The sequence below is a fragment of the Tamandua tetradactyla genome, chromosome X, assembly GCF_023851605.1.
Source record: "Tamandua tetradactyla isolate mTamTet1 chromosome X, mTamTet1.pri, whole genome shotgun sequence".
NCBI classification, from domain to species: Eukaryota; Metazoa; Chordata; class Mammalia; order Pilosa; family Myrmecophagidae; genus Tamandua; species Tamandua tetradactyla.
Window position 1 is genome coordinate 171807669 of NC_135353.1, and position 15956 is coordinate 171823624.

At 48.6% G+C, this 15956-nt stretch overlaps 1 protein-coding gene across 1 annotated transcript in view; it reads left to right on the forward strand.

Annotated features, from left to right (window-relative positions):
- Positions 1–1481: 1481 nt before the first annotated feature.
- PRKX (protein kinase cAMP-dependent X-linked catalytic subunit) overlaps positions 1482–15956 on the forward strand; it is a 98879-nt gene continuing 84404 nt past the window's right edge. The window contains exons 1-3 of the mRNA XM_077147041.1: positions 1482–1582; positions 2106–2301; positions 2376–2892. Of these exons, the coding sequence (XP_077003156.1) occupies positions 1482–1582; positions 2106–2301; positions 2376–2892 (814 nt within the window). The remainder of the gene's footprint in view (positions 1583–2105; positions 2302–2375; positions 2893–15956) is intronic.

A 15956-nucleotide genomic window follows, 5' to 3' on the forward strand; every position in this document is an offset into this window, starting at 1 on the left:
TGCACTCTGCAATCTCTGGTGCAGGACCCTTCCTTCCTGTTCCAGGTGCTGCTTGGCTTGTGTCCACATCACCCCAATTTCTACATCGCTGTGTGTGTCTCTTCTTCTGATAGCGACACATCCCATTGGGTTTCAGTCCCAATGAATCCATGGGACCTCATCTCAGCTAATGATATCTGCAGACCATGTATCCAAATCAGGCCACCCGCTGTCGTTCTGGGTGGACATGCATTTTGGGGAAACCCTTCTCAACCCAGTGCGAGTGGAAACATTCAAGAAAGCCCTATGAAATGACTTGACAACAGTATTGGAGAAAATGGGAAAGGATATACTGAGCGAATGCATGGGATTAGAATATAATATTCTAATGTTATATTCCTGGGACATTCGAGGCACACACTAGAAGGCTGTTTTGAATATCACTAAAACCTGAATATGTAAATTTGGAGCCTTATTACTACAACTAAACACCCTCCTGCAGGGCTGAATTGATCATTTCTTGTGTGGAGAATTGGGAAATGGCCTTTCTGAAAGTTTGGAGATGCTCTGAGAAGATCTCCAGCAGGGCCAAACAAGCCATATCATTGCCCATGATAAATATATTTGCAAAGTATCTGTTTAAATAGTTGAATGAGCTCCCATTTGACACATACATGTATGTATGAGTGTGTATGTGTATATATATCAGGTGTATGCATGTGTATAGATTATATATATGTGTTCTGAATCAACAAACATAAAAGTACACAGCTTTGATTTCTCTTACACTTAACACCCTTTCCAGCTACACCCTGCCATTTACAGCCCATTCCAAGGAGACGCAGGCACCTATTCCTTACAGACTTCAGCATTTCCTTACCCAACAACCAATAATGCCTGCTCTTAAAGGCGTAAGGACCTTTCATGCCTTGCCTACAGGGTTTTTTTTTGTTTTTCCTGCTTTACAGTACCATGTTGTGGTTTCTGAGGAACGTTTACGATCCTTCCCCGATGAAAGCTGCTTTGTAAAGCCAAGTGTTGCGAAACTCAGTGGGCCTGCGCGAGGCGCGCCGCACGCCAACTCTTTAACCCACGCAGAGTGACATTCTCAACGCGTCTGGATCACGTTGGCAATTCCAGGGAAAGACATCAGCTCCAGCGGGCATAAAATCCTTGACAAGCAAAGCCCCGTAGCCGTCAGCTTTTTCAGGGTCGAATCCCCGCGTGGAGAGGGCGCGGGCCCCGGGGGTAGACCCCGCTTTCCACGCGCCCGGGGCCCACAGGCTGGGCCAAAGCAAGGGGCGGGCGCGGCTGGGCTGGCAACGCGCGTGCCTTGCTTTCCAGCCCAGGACGTGGCAGAGAGGAGAGCTGGCTGCATCCACAAAACTGTGCTAGGGGTCCGGAGTCTCCCAGCTCCGGGCCAGAAAGCCACACCCGGCGCCGGCTTCCGACTTCCTGTCGCCCGCCCCCGCTCCACACTGACGCGTCCCTCTGCCCCCCAAATGGGTCTCATCTGCCTTGCTTGTCGCCTAGTCTCTCCCCGGACCCGGGACTGGCTGCAGGCCCACCCGGGCGTGATCTGCCTGTCCATCAGCGCGGCCGGGTGAATACGCACCGTTCAAAAACGTTCTAATTTCAAATACGCACGAGTTGTTTGTTTCCTAGATATTGCATGAGACATACCCTGGAAAACACACACACACACACCAAAATAACCCAGCCGTTGTTTCGGAAATCCACATTTTTCCTGCGCCCTGTACTTCTTTTTCCTGTTGTGACCGGCATTTCAAAACCTGTGGCCGATTTCATTCATCACTCGCCTCTCACGCCTTAGTTTTTCAGGTTTCTTTTGAAACAACTACAGATTCGCAGGAAGCTGCCAAGCAGCCGGCCGGGAGCTTCCGCGCCGGTGTCGCCTGCCTCCCACCCGAGTCCAGGGCCATGCGTAATTGTCACCCCACAGCGAGGTCAGGAGGCTGTCCTGACCCCGGGACCGAGTGTCCTCGGCTGAATCTGCACGCCCCTCCCGAGAGTCGCGGGGCCACCGACCCGGCGCGCCCTCCCCTCCTCCACTTTCAGTGTTTTTTCAACTTTTCTTTTACTCGGCCACGCCTCCCTGTCCCCAGTTCCGCCCGCCTCCCGGCCTTCCGCGCCTTGGCTGCAGGAGGGTTACCCCAACCTCAGGGCGCCCCACCCCGAAGTCCAGCCGCCGCCGCCACCTTTGGCCTCGGTGTCCGGCGCGGGGAGCCGCGACTCAAGGCGCGACTGGGGCGGAGCGCGGCGATGGACACGCCCCCAGCTAGGAGGGCCGCGGCGGGGCGGGCACCGGGGGAGAGCGGGCGGGGAGAGCCCCGCCCAGGCCGCTTCCGCCCGGCTTCCGCTTAACGCGCGCGCAGCGCCGGCCCGGGTGGAATGAACTCAGACCCAGGCGCCCGCGGCCGGGACCCCGACTCGCCCCCGCCAGCCCCGGCCGCGCCCCCCGCGCCGGTTGCGCCACCGCCCCCGCCGCCCGGCCCCCGCCGCCCGCCCCCCGAGGTCCGCGGCTACTACGACCAGCTGCTGCTGCTGCTGCTGCTGCAGTGAGCGCCGCACGCGCCCGCCTTTGTCCCCCGGGCGCGCACCGGGCGGCGGGGACGCGCGGGGGGCGCGCCGAGCAGTGTCCGGTGGCCACCGCCGATGCCGCCGCCCCCGCCTCCGCGCCGCCCTCCGAGGTTGCGTCTGGGGAAGGCCAGCCCCGCGGAGCTGCGCGCGTCCCCATGGAGGCGCCCCGGCCGGCCGCGCCGCGGGATCGCGACGAAGACACCCCCGAGGGGACCCACGACGGGGAGCCCGCGCCGCGCCCCAGCCCCGAGGCGCCGTCACCAGAACCGCCTGCCTACCGGCTGGAGAACTTCGAAATCCTGGCCGTTGTGGGTGAGTGCGAAGCGCCGGGACGCGGCCGCCGGGGAGCGCGGAGCCGCCCGGGAGGCTGTTGTCAGACAAAGGGCCCCGCGTGCGTCCTCCGGCCGCCTCCCTGTTGGGTGTCTGCCGAGTGCCAATGGCTCGGGGACGCCGCGTCGGGCTGCCCTTGCGCCCCCGGCGCGCCGGGACGGTTTGCAGGGCGGCCCTCCCCTTCGAACCTCTCCCAACAGTGTGCCGCCTGCCCCTGCGGCTGGCATCGCTTCTCGTTTCCATCCCCCCAGCCCCCTGAGTCTGGCACCCCGACGTCACAAAGCTTCTTGCGGGTCACCTCGCACCTCGTGCGTCCCTCTCGCGGCTGGGATTCTGAGCTCGCTCTAAAGGGACCTCACTCGGACACCCTCCCCTTGACCCTGCGACCCAGGACACTGCAACGTGGAACTTACAAGCCAAGTCGGAGGATAGAGGAGCCGCTGGGTTCCGGGGGACAGGTGTCTCTGGTGGCCTTATTAGGGCGGGGGGCGCTGTTGGAGATGAATTAGACATTTCTTGACCTCGCGTTTACTTTTTCACCGTGTTCGTCTGAAACTTGGAAATTCTTTGATGAGCTGTCTTCCGTCCGCCGGCGTGAACTTGACCCCAAATGGGCCGCTTTAAACGGGTTTTCAAGTTCTCTGGGCATTTGGCTCCTGAAACGCGCTTGAGGGCACAGCACCCCAGGAGTCAAATCTCCTAGCCAGAAGTGGGCGCCGAGTTTGAACTATTGGCACCAGCCAGCCTGTGGCTTCTTAGCAACCCTTTGTTGCTAAGGGGGATGAGCCAACGTGTTGCTTCTTCAGAAAATAAACGGCGATTGGTAAGGGGGGGGGGGGGGCAACAGGTGTGTGTCCAAGGTGCAGAGATTCTCGGGTCCTCTCTCTGGGGTTTGCCCACCTCAGTAAACAAGAAAACTAGCTCTGGGAAGCAAGGCCTGGAGGGCACAACCTGTGTGACTCAGTAGGACCCAAAGACAGCCAGAGTTGCTGCAGAAGCATTGGGCAGAGAGAGAGGCTTTTCTTTCCCTTCTGTGGTCTTGCTGATGTATGATTGGGTAATGAGAAAGGGGCTCACCAAGACCTGGTTTGGGAAGGAGGGAGTGGGAGGAGGTGGGATGGAAGGCTGTGGTCACGGGTACCTTGAAGGTGGGGTTTTGGAAGGAACCTTCCACTGTCCTGTGTGTAGACATAGGAACTCGCCTGCTCAGCTCATGGGCCAGAGTTTTGGGGAGAGCTGTAAGGAGAGAGAGGCCAGAGCTGGGAGCTGGGAAGGAGAGGCGGGGCACCAGTGCAATTGGCCTGGTGGTGGAGAAGTTCAGCCCCCTTCAGAATAGCGTGGCATCCTCAGAACATCCCCTCTCCTCGGTTCTCACAGTGTGTCTTTTTTGTAGATGTGCCTTTCGACTTTCTCTTTCTCTTTCTTTCTGGTGTCTCTCTCTCAGCTCTCTGTGGCTCCCTCTCCCTTTCTCTGCATGGGCTCCTTGGAAGGTATGTTGGATGCACTTAGAATCTGGGTATGTTTCCCAGGAGCAGGGCGCGCAGGAACCCAAGACTCCTGAGGTTCCAACAATTGGGGCTACTCAAGAGAATCTGCTGTGGCTGGAAGCCAGGGCAGTTGGTAGGGGCTGCAGAGGTGGCAGGCACTGCTGGCTTCTGTCTCCTGGTGTCCAGATAGAAGACACTAGTGGGCAGCCAGGGAGGTACCTCACCCTTTAAAAAGAGAATGTTCCCAGTTTGGGGGGATAGACAAGTTTGGATCATGGATATGTGTAATGGTAGCACAACATTGTGGACATAATTAACAGCACTGGATTGCATATCTGAATGTGGTTAAAGTGGGGGGGGGGGGCGGATTTTAGATTGTATATGTGTTACTAGAATAAAAACGTAAAAAGCAATAACAAGGCACAGGACTGTGCAATACAGACAGGGAACCCTGATGGAAAATGGGAACTGTAGTTAGTACTGTATGAGTAATGATACTGTTGCATCCTATAATGATACTGTTTCATGGCTTATAACAAAGGTACCACAATAATGCAAAGTGTTAATAATGGGAGAGGGGTAAATGGCAGCTCTGTTTTCTGCATAATTGTTCTGTAAACCTCCAGCAGTTCTAATGAAAAGAGATTTTAAAAAGTACAATGTTGCCACTCCAGGGGACCAAGAGGGCTGGATGGGGGAAGAGCTTTCTTTTGATTTCCTCTGCAGTTTAATTTCTTAAAGACAGTGAGCCTTCCTTAAGGATAGCTTCTGGGAAGACATGAAGTATCTTCAACCTTCTCTTTCCATGCAGGGAAAATAGCTTCCCTTTTAACTCTTCCTTCCCTTCTCTCCCCCATTCCTAATCTTTTCACCCCACCCATCCCCAAGATATACCTACAGGGAACTAATTTGTTTTTGTTTGTTTGTTTTTCACGTGGGCAGGCACCGGCAATCGAACCTGGGTCTCTGGCGTGGCAGGCAAGAATTCTACCTGCTGAGCCACCATTGCACCGCCCTCTAACTTGTTTTTGAGGCTCTTTATGCAGCTTCCCAACTGGGCAGTGCCACCCCAGGCATCTTCTATATGACGCTGGATGACACCAATTTGCTTGCAATTCCTCTCTGAAGGATGAAGTCCCTACCCCACCCAAGTCTGCATTTCAAACTTGTCTGCATTTTACTTTTTGTCCTCCCCCATTCTGCCTGAGGCTGTTGAGTGATTGGGCTGGTGGAATGTTCATCTCTCACCTTGGTCACTGACCTGGGCACACAGGAGGCACCAGATATGTGCTTTGAATTGGGATTTGACATTGAGAAACGCTGTGTGTGACACGGAGCAGCAGGTAACACCAGCTGTTGTACGTATGTACATTTCTCCCCAATTTGGCAAAGCAGACAGTGGCTGTAGAAATGGCAGGACTGGGTGGTGGAGACCCTGTGAGTGAAACGCTGAGTAAATTTGGTCAGCTGGTGATCGCAGGGCCGTGGGGATGCCAGTGTGATAAAACAAGAAAAAGAGGCTGTGATGGTTTGGCGTATAATGTGATCACCGTTTGGGTCAACTTAACTATTGCAAATGGCCCAAGTCTCAGATTGACTGGTTTTTCATGAAGAAAGCAAAGTTTGCATTTGTAAGCAATAGGATGGTGTCACACTTGTAGAGCACAGAAGCAACTTTGGGGTAGATGTGGTCTAAATGACTTATTGCATAGATTTTTAAAGTCTGGCCCAAACTGTCCTGCATTGGTTTGGAGCCCAATTCTCCAAACTTTTTCTGCGTTTATTTATTCATTATTATTATTATTATTTTTTTACTTTTTCTGCATTTAATCTGACCTTGTGTGTGCCCAGGGTGAAGCACAGTGATGCTATTAAAATATATATATATTAAATATTGAAATAATTACAGACTCACAGGAGTCTAATTTGGCCACATCTCAACTCATCACATCTTCAAGGACCTCCAAATAAGATCACGTTCATGGGACCAGTAGTTAGGATTTGAACTTCTCATTTTGTCAGGGGCACAGTTCAACCCATTTTAGGTGTTTGCATTTATTCCTATGCATATATATGGGTAGTTTTTCTCCTGTGTTCTTGATTTCCTGAAAATGGCCAGGGGACCTTCTGGATGAGTAGACTGAAGTACTGACATTTTACCATGCCTGTAAATACATTGTCTTACCGGCACTGTTTACATCAGCCATTGGAAGGGAGAGCTGTTGGTTGCTAAATAATACATGGAAATTTGTGCTTGGCTCTTTCATTGTATTTTTCTTGTGTGGGCACCCCGTGGTAAGTTGAATCACCCACGTGAGTGGCAGTTTCAGTCTAACAGCAAGAGAGGAACTTACAGAGACACTGAAGTTGATGAGAGCAGATTTCCAAGTAGGGAAGCGCAGCCATTTGTTCGTTTTCCTTTTTTAAAAATTGAAATTAATGTAATTACTTACTTGAAATTTACATAGCATGTAATTAAACACTTTATTGTGAAGACTTCAGTGGCAGTTAGTGCATTCATAGTGCTATGCTTCCATCACCTCCATCTAGTTTTAAGACATTTTCATCCTACCAAAAGGAGACCCCATTCTCATCAGCAGTCACTCTTCATTTCTCTGCCCCCAACCCCTGCAACCATCAGTCTGCTTTCTGTCTCTATGGACTTGCCCATTTTGTATTCCTCTTCATTCTGCGAGTTCTCCTCCTTCCCCCCTTCTCTGATCCCTAGAAGGATGAGGGACAAGTTGAAGATGAGAAGATCCAGACCCAAGAAAAAAGGAAGAAATGGGTCTTCTGAAAGAAGGCTTACAAAATGCATGGAAGGGGTAGAATTCTGGCCTGCCATGCTGTGAACCCATTCAATTCCCAGCTCATGCACTTCTCCCCCAGAAAAGACAAAAACAAAACAAAACATTCAACAAATGGTGCTACAATGATGGGATAGTCACATGAAAAGAATGGAATGTGATCCCCACTTCACAGCATGCAAAAAAAAAAAAATACATGGAGTAAGATTCAAAATGTGGAACAAAAGGAGCATTTTATAAGAAAATGTGGGATGAGAAAGACTCATACTGCCTGAAACTGGTCCATAAATATGCACTCAGACTGGGGGCGGGGCAAAGATGCACAAACCTAAAATTCACTTTAGGAAATTAGGGTCTCTGCAGATGAAATTAGTTAAGGACCCAAGACAAAAGTCCAGAGTCCAATGACAAGTCCTCATAAGAGACGGAAGAGGACAGACAGAGAGAGGGAAAGGTCATGTGACAACAGAGGCAGAGATTGGGGTGATGCAGCCACAAACCAAGATAACCTGAGGCTACCAGAAACTGAAAGAGGCGGGAAAGAACCTCCCCTAGCGCCTCTGGAGGGAGCGTAGCTCAGCCTGCATCTTGACTCCTGGCCTCTGGAACTGAGAGTGAGTTGTCCTTTGCCATGGAAACTTAGGAAACTTATATGCTTGCCAAAGAGAATGGTGGTGCTGACTCCTCTGAAGCCATGTCCTCATCCACTGGGCACAGAGAGCCAGTTTCATGGTATGGTGCTTTGATGTGCTTTCTTTAAGTCCTTGAAGGTGGATGGCATGCAGTTACAATCTGGAAAGTTTGTTGCAGGGAAACTTCCTATACTTTGCATTTGGATGTTGTTAAAGCAACGGAGTCATTCATTTGTTTCAGGAGAAGAAGTAGCCTGGGACTCAATTTTTAGGAGACGTCATCCCCAGAGGTAGATGGAACCAAGATGGCGCCCCTTCCCCTACCTCTTCTTCTGCCCCTACCCCTCTGATCCCCTCCTCACCATCCGTCCTCCCCACAGTGAGCAGTAAGAGAGACCTTTCTCTCGGGGACAATGTCATCTTGTTACTCCCCTGCTTGAATGCAAGACTAAGAGCTGTCCCAATGGCCAGACCAAGATTCAGTAGGTGCCATCTTGCTTGTAGCTGCTGTAACAAAGTGCCACAAACTGGGTGGGTTAAAATAACATATATTCGTTTTCTCATGGTTCTGGAGGGCAGAAGTCTGAAGTCAAGGTGTTAGCAGGGCTTTGCTCCTTCTGGAAGCTCGGGGGGAGGAGTCTCCTTTGATTTCCAGCTTTTGATGCCTCCAGGCATTCCTTGTCTTGTAGAAGCATCATTCCAGCCTCTGCTTCTGTCTTCCATACCCTTTTTCACATCTCTTTGTCTCCTCCTCTTCTTAGAAAGGCACCTACCACATTGAATTTAGAGCCACCCAACTCCAGGATGAACTCATCCTAATTACCTCTGCAATAATCCTATTTTCAAATAAGGTCACATTCTAAGGTAGTGAAGCTTAGTACTTCTCAATATCTTTTGGGGGGACCCAGTTGAACTGCTCACAGCCTCTACTTCTCCTCACTTTTCTTGCCTGTTGCGCTTGCCTTCCTACTCCTGAGTTCCTCTCTTGAGGACAAAGATGGCTTCGTACCTGCAGACTCACATTAGAACATCCTGGAACCCCCAGAAGAGGGTACCAATCTCCCATGTCTGGCCTGCCAAGAGTCCCCCATATGGATGAAGACATGATGGTTTGTAGACCTAGTCACAGTCAGCACCCCCCCCCCCCCACCACCACTGTTGGGAATGAACAAGGAACCATCCTCTTGTTGGGAAGAAGAGGACAGAGGAGACAATGTGACACACACAGAAATACCTTGGTGGCTTCCCCACCCTGGGCCCCCCTGGGAAGCTTCTAACCACTGTGTTGTTTCTGGGAAGAGACAGCTTCAGAATTCTAAGTAAAGCACTTTCCGTCTCCTCGGACAACACCCTGGGCTTTCCGTGTATTTCCCCCCAATTTTTTTTTTTTCAAGCAACCACAGTGCCACCAACTTCACTGCCTGTTTGAAAGATTTTCTCTTTCTCTTTAAAACTTTCCATTTGCTCTTTCTTACTTGGGAGAAGAATCAACTGCTAATCATAAAATTTAAGTTTTTTGGGGGGGGGAGGGGAGCATTTTCCATGTGCCAGGCAACTTACATCCATTGCACTTGATTTTCACAAGATTTCTGTGGGGCTCTGGCTGCCTCTTTGGGGAGGTTTGTATCTTCTTTGCTCTCACCCCCAGCATGTGAACTGTTCACAGCATTATACTTTGCTACTTTCCTTCTTCCAGCATGGATGCTCTTCTTGCCTGGAGACGAAAGGCCAGTGTAGAACAGATGGAAAACACAGGGCCAAGCATTAACTGAGTGTCTTTGGGCAAGTTCCATCCATCCTCTCAGAGCCTTTTTCCATTGAGGTCATGAGAATTTCGGGGTGCTCTCATGGAGTGTACATGTTAAGAAGCAGCTGCCCTCTCACCATCACTTATGCATGTATTCATTCATCTGTGGTGTGGTCAGTTCTTCCATTCGCCTGGGTACCACAGAAAGTCCTGCATCTCAGGCAAGACCTCAGTCCTGGCAAATTGGGGTAGTTGGTTGGACTACTCACACAACAGATGTTATTGAGCATCTTTTAAGTACTTTAGTGCTCTTAGACTTGGGACGGGTTAGTGAAAACAATGCCCAGAGCACTGGCGTGTTGGGTTCTTATGTTCAGGTGGGGAGACAGAGAATGGGTACTATCACCTGCAGTGGTTTGTCTGAAGGTCATAGAACTATGGGGAGGGAAAGGCAGGACAGGAACATGGAGAGTTGGCAGTGCCACCAAAGTTGTGCCAGAATGTTACAAATGGAAGAGCATGATGTGGACGCCTCCCAGATGGTAGTACCCAGGGAAAGAAGGTTACTTCACCTCTGGGACATCAGGCCCTTAGAGGGTGTGTGGAAATGCAGTGGTCAGCCCCACCCCCAGAGTTTCTGATACAGCAGGTCTGGGGTGGGGACCAATCATTAGCATCTCTAACATGATGATGATGATGATGACCCAGCTCACCAACTGGCCAAGCCTTGGGAACCACTGGGAACCGCTTGGACAGAGCAAAAGCTAGGACCCTGCCTAAATGTTCCAGAAATGGTCAGGAAGTCCTTGTGCCTGGAGTGAAGGGAGCAAGGAGAGAGAGGAGGTCAGATCCTGCAGGGAGTTGTCACTGTGAGAGCATCTTCCATTCTGAAGTGCTGAAAGGCTCTCCTTGCTGCTTGTTGATAACAGACTGTTGGGGTGGGGGCAGCACTTCACTCCAAAAGGAGGCCCTACAGCCATTAGCAGACCCTCCCCATCCCATTCTCTCTCCTCTAGCTCCTGGCAAGGACCAGTCGATTCCTGTCTCTGTGGATTTGCCCATTGTGGACATTTCATACAAATGGAATCATACAAAACCTGTCTCCTTTTGTGCTTGACTTATTTCATGATCATCGTATCTTCAGCGTTCATCCATGTTGTTGCATGTATCTGGACTTCATTACATTTTAGGGTGAATACTATTCTATTGTATGGCTGGACCACATTTTGTCCCTCCTGTGAACTTTTAATGCGTGGAAAGATCTCCAGGATGGTTCCACTGTGCCTACTTTGGGATAGTTCCAGTTAAATGTAGTCAACCAGGTTTGAAGGCAAGTAGAATCCTTTTATGGCCAATAAGCAAATGAGAAAAATCCTCAACATCATTAGCCATTAGGGAAAAGCAGATCAAAACCATGAGATACCTTTCATGCCCAGCACAATGGCTGCTATTCACAAAATGGAAAGTAAGTGTTGGAGAGGATGTGGAGAGAAAAAGGAGCTCTCGTTCATTGTTGGTGGGAATGAAAAATGGTGCAGCCGCTGTGAAAGACAGTATGGCAGTTCCTCAGAAAGTTAAGTATAGACACATCAGACAATTTAGCAATCCAATTTCTAGGTATAGACTCCAAAGAATTGAAAGCAGAGACTTGAAGAGATATTTGTACACCGACATTCACAGCGGCATGATTCACAATTGTTAAAACATGGAAGCAACCCAAGTGTCCATCAGCTGATGAATGGATAAATAAAATGTGGAATATACATGTGATGGAATATTATGCAGCCATAAAAAGGAATGGAGTTCTGATAATATGCAACAATGTGAGTGAACCTTGAAGACATCCTGTTGAGTGAAATAAGCTAGACTCAAAGCACAAATATTGTACAATCTTATGGATATGAAATAATTGGAAAAGCAAATGTATAGAGTCAGAATCTAGAATATAGGTTATCAGGGGATGGGGTAGGAATAGGAAATAGGGAATTATTGCTTAATAAGTCCATTTGGGGCGATGGAAAAGTTTTGCTAGTGGATGGCGGTGATGGTGGCACAACATTATGAATGTAATTAGTGCCACTGATTTATATACTTGAAAATGGTCAAAATGGTAAAGTTTATATTATATATCTGTTACTTCACATGGGGTGGGGCATTGAGATTGGGGATCCTTGAGTGATTGGGGCAGAGGCACTGTCTCTCTGTCAGCCACCCCCAACCTCATTTCTCACAGATGGAGCATTGTTGATGAATATGTGTGCACCTGCCTGTACTCTGCTCGAACCTTCTCATGTAACCCTGGTTGAGGGTTCAGCAAAGATGTTGAGCACTTACCCTGGGGAAAGGCCATGCCTTGTTTGGTTCCCAGAGCCTTTGGACAGTAAACATTCTTCAGTTCAGCCTGTTGAATTATCCGGTGCTCTGGAGCCACTTCTCTCTGCAGGCTTGGCAGGTGTGTGTGTGTGTTTGTGTGTATGAGTGTGTGATGCCTCTGTATATGTTTTGTATGTATTCTGCATGTATACATATGTGCATATGTATGTGTGTATGCATGTGTGCTGGGAGAGAAGTGTGTGATCTTCTGTTCCTTGAGGATGAGCAGGGCAGGTTCAGCTCCCTCTCCTTCCCATGCACAGCCGTGGCGATACACACCACTGGCTGCTGTTCTTTCTTCATCATCAAGGAAGTAAATGCATCCTGCTGGGGTGAACATTATTATTATTTCCAAACAGCCCAGATGGTGCTGCTACTGGCATGGATTTGGGGCTTGCCCCATCTAGTAGCTTCTGTCCTTGTGTTGAGGCCATCTGACCTCCATCACAGGGCCACCTCCTTGTTCTAATTCTTGGATTAGACATTTGAGGCAGGGTGGGTCCAAGAAGCTCTTGAGAAGTTTATGGTCTTGATTGGTCTACTTTTGCCACCTGTCTCATGGTTTTTTACACTGTGTGAGATTCCTGTAACAAGTTACCACCTACTTAGTGTCTTACAACAACCCACATTTATTATTTTATACTTCTGCAGGTCCAGCATCCAAAAAGTCATCATGAGCTAAAAGTCAAGGTATCAGCAGGGTTGAGTTCTTCCTGGTGACTCTGAGAGATAAGTTTTTTGCCTTTTCAACTTGAGATGCCACCCTCATTCCTTGGCTAATCCTCCTTGAGAGCCAATAACACCAGGTGTGTCCTTCTCAATCTTCGATGTCTCCATCCCTCTCTTTCCTCCATTTCCCACTTAGAAGAAACCTTATACTCACCCTGGGCCCATTTGAATGATCCAATCCAGGACTGTTTCTCCTTTTAACATTAGTTGAGAAGCAACTTTAATTCCACCTGCAAACCCATTATTCTCCTTTGTAAGGCAACATGTCCCCAGGTTCCAGAGATTAAGACGTGGATACCTTTGGGGGACAGCTATTCTGTCCACCCCACATTAATACCAAGTTTATATCTTGTCCTAACAATCACACCCCGTCAGAGAATGGAGAAGGATCTGTACCAACCACATTCACTTAACCAATCCAAGAAACCACAGTCATAATCTAAGGCTCCTCTGTTGTTACCCAGGAGGAGAAAGGCCGGCTCTGATTCACAGCTAATATGACTCTTAAGTCTTGGTGCATGTGTGTGTTGAGGAGCCCATTGACTTCCTTGTGTTCTTTCCTGCCTGGCTGGAAATTTGTAGACATCTCATTGCCACTTTATAGCATCTCTTTCCTGGGCTGGGGAAGCAGCATCAGTTCTAATATAGAAATGGACCCCCGGTTCTGGGATGAAATGAGAGAGTCCTGTGTTGAAGGAGCTTGGGCCTGGTCAAGGATGGGCTTTGGACACTCAGCTCTGAATGATAGGAAAGGTGGGCTCTGTTGTAGGTATGTTCTTTGGAAAGGGCAAAGCTTGACCATGGGAGAGATAAAGTAAAATAAAGGAGACAAAGGAAGAATTGTTTACAGGGAGTCTTGAGCACCGAAGAAGAGTGTTGATTAATTTGATACTATTTTTGTGTGTGTGCTTTATGGGCCCTTTTGTGGAGGTTACCTTGCGGAACCTTTGAATGTCTTGAAGAGTTTCCTTTTCTCCAGGAGCGGTTTCCTCCTGCATAGCAGAGGTGAAACTGTTTTCTCCAAATATCTGATTCCAGGGTGTATTGGTAGGGAGGATGTGCCAACTTCTGCTTCACAATGAGGGCACTTACGTGAAGTTTAGCTGATATTTGGATTACATTTGAACAGGAGTGAAAGTAATAAGGAGCCATTAGATATAATGGGAGTTGGCCAGCAGTTCCCCCAGCAAACCACAATCTGCCTTCTGGAGGCTCCTCAGCTCAGAACGCCTTCCTCAAGGATGAACGTGGGTAGGAGAAGACCTGGGTTTCAGGATGCAGATTCCATGCCCCTCTAGCACTGAGGAGCCTCTCCTTCCTACTGTCTAAGGAGAAGATGCAGAGATTCTTAAGTGTCCTTTGGTAAGAATTGCTTGTAGGTCACCTCTGGGCAGTTCTTCTTCTCTCCTCTCCATTGTGTTGTGGTGATGGATAAGATACTGGGATCAGCACTCCCCGATGAGTGGAAGTTAGGAAGTCCTACTAGTAGCCTCATGACCTGTGAGATTTCACCTTGGAAGCACAGCCAAGGTGAGACCTGGGCAGCCAGTGGCTCATGTTTGCAAAAAGTTCCACCTTCTGCAGAACATCTTCCCTGCCAGTCTTCCTTTGCTCTGTACACCCCTTTAACCATGGACAGATAGATCCACCCGATTTTCCAGCAGATGATGGAGAGAGGGAATTGTCTCCCCAAATCCCTGCCAAAAATGCACACATTTCCTCAGATAACTGCAGCCAGTGCTGCCGTTTGTAGAACAAGGTATCAAGTGAAGGACTGAATTAATTCTCTGAGAGAGTTACTTTGGACGTTTTTATGGATGAAGCCACTGAGATGTGGAGGGCTACCTCTAGGGCTTCTGTGGAAATTGTTGACAATTAATGAGGTGGATGACATCCCCTCATTATCTTCAGAGTGACGGTAAGACAAAGGCACTGCACATCTGGGGCTGGGTGTGGCTGGTAAGGGCTTGGGCAGAGAAGAAAAGACCTTTGTGACATTGAGGGGCCTGCGGTTTTAATTTGGGTGGGCCGACAGAAGCATGACTCAGCGTGTACCTCTGTGTGTGTTCCCCCATGTTCAGGGCTTGCAACGTGGGGATAAGAAAGAAGAAATTTATGTCTTTGGGCAATTTGTCAGAGGTCAAAAATCCCAGCTAGCAGTGAGACTCCAAAAGTACAAATGCACTGAGAAGGCACCCTGTCTAGTACTTCCCCTTCATGCATAGTTGATTCCATTGAATATCACACCTTAGGAAACATTTTGTATTTTTTTATATATTAGAAAACCAATACCCTGACTCACCTGGGTACTTGAGTATAAAGTTGTTTTTGGAGGGAATTTTTATGAAAGATGTATCTTCAGTGCATCTTGTGCCAGTTGAGTGTTTTATTCTGGTACAGATTCTGCTTCAATTTCGTAGCTCTTCTCAAAGAACCAGCTTTGGCTTTTTTATGGATTTTTCTCTATTGATTTCCTATTTTCATGTTCACAGATTCTGCTCTAAATTTTGTGTGTGTGTGTGAAAAATAACATTTGACAAAAATGCAGTCGATATTCAAACCACACTGGAAGCAGAACAGATTTGAGAGTTTGGTATGTGTTACAGTTTCAGTTTTAGGTTTTTCCTTCTAGCTGCTCTGAGACACTGGAGAGTAAAAGAAGTATCAATATGATTCAGTACTCGTCTGTTAAATCCTATCTTCTCTGTTATAACTCCACCTTCTCTCTAAGTAACATACACATAAAAGCAATGAATTTCAAAGTACATCTCAACAATTGTACAACAAATTTCAGAGTTTGGTATGGGCTACAGTTCCACAATTGTAGGTTTTTCCTTCTAGCTGCTCTAAGACATGAGAGACTAAAAGAAGTATCAGTATAATGATTCAGCACTCATACTCATTTGTGAAACCCAACCTTGTCTGTATAACTCAACCTTGTCCTTTGATCTTTCTATCCCTCTCTTTAGGGGTATTTGGGCTATGCCCATTCTAACCTTTTTCATATTGGAAGGGGCTGTCAATAATATGGGGTAGGGGGATGGAACTATCTGATGTTCTGGAGAGACTGGCCCCTCTAGGTTTCAAGACTTATCTGGCCCAGGGACCCATCTGGAGGTTGTAGGTTTTTGGAAAGTTACCCTGGTGCATGGAACTTTGTAGAATCTTATATACCACCCTAAGGGTTTTTTAGGTTTGGGTTTTTTGGTTGGAGTTTGGCAGGTTATGATAGGTAGCAGTGTCACTAACTGAAGCTTACGTAAGCGTGACC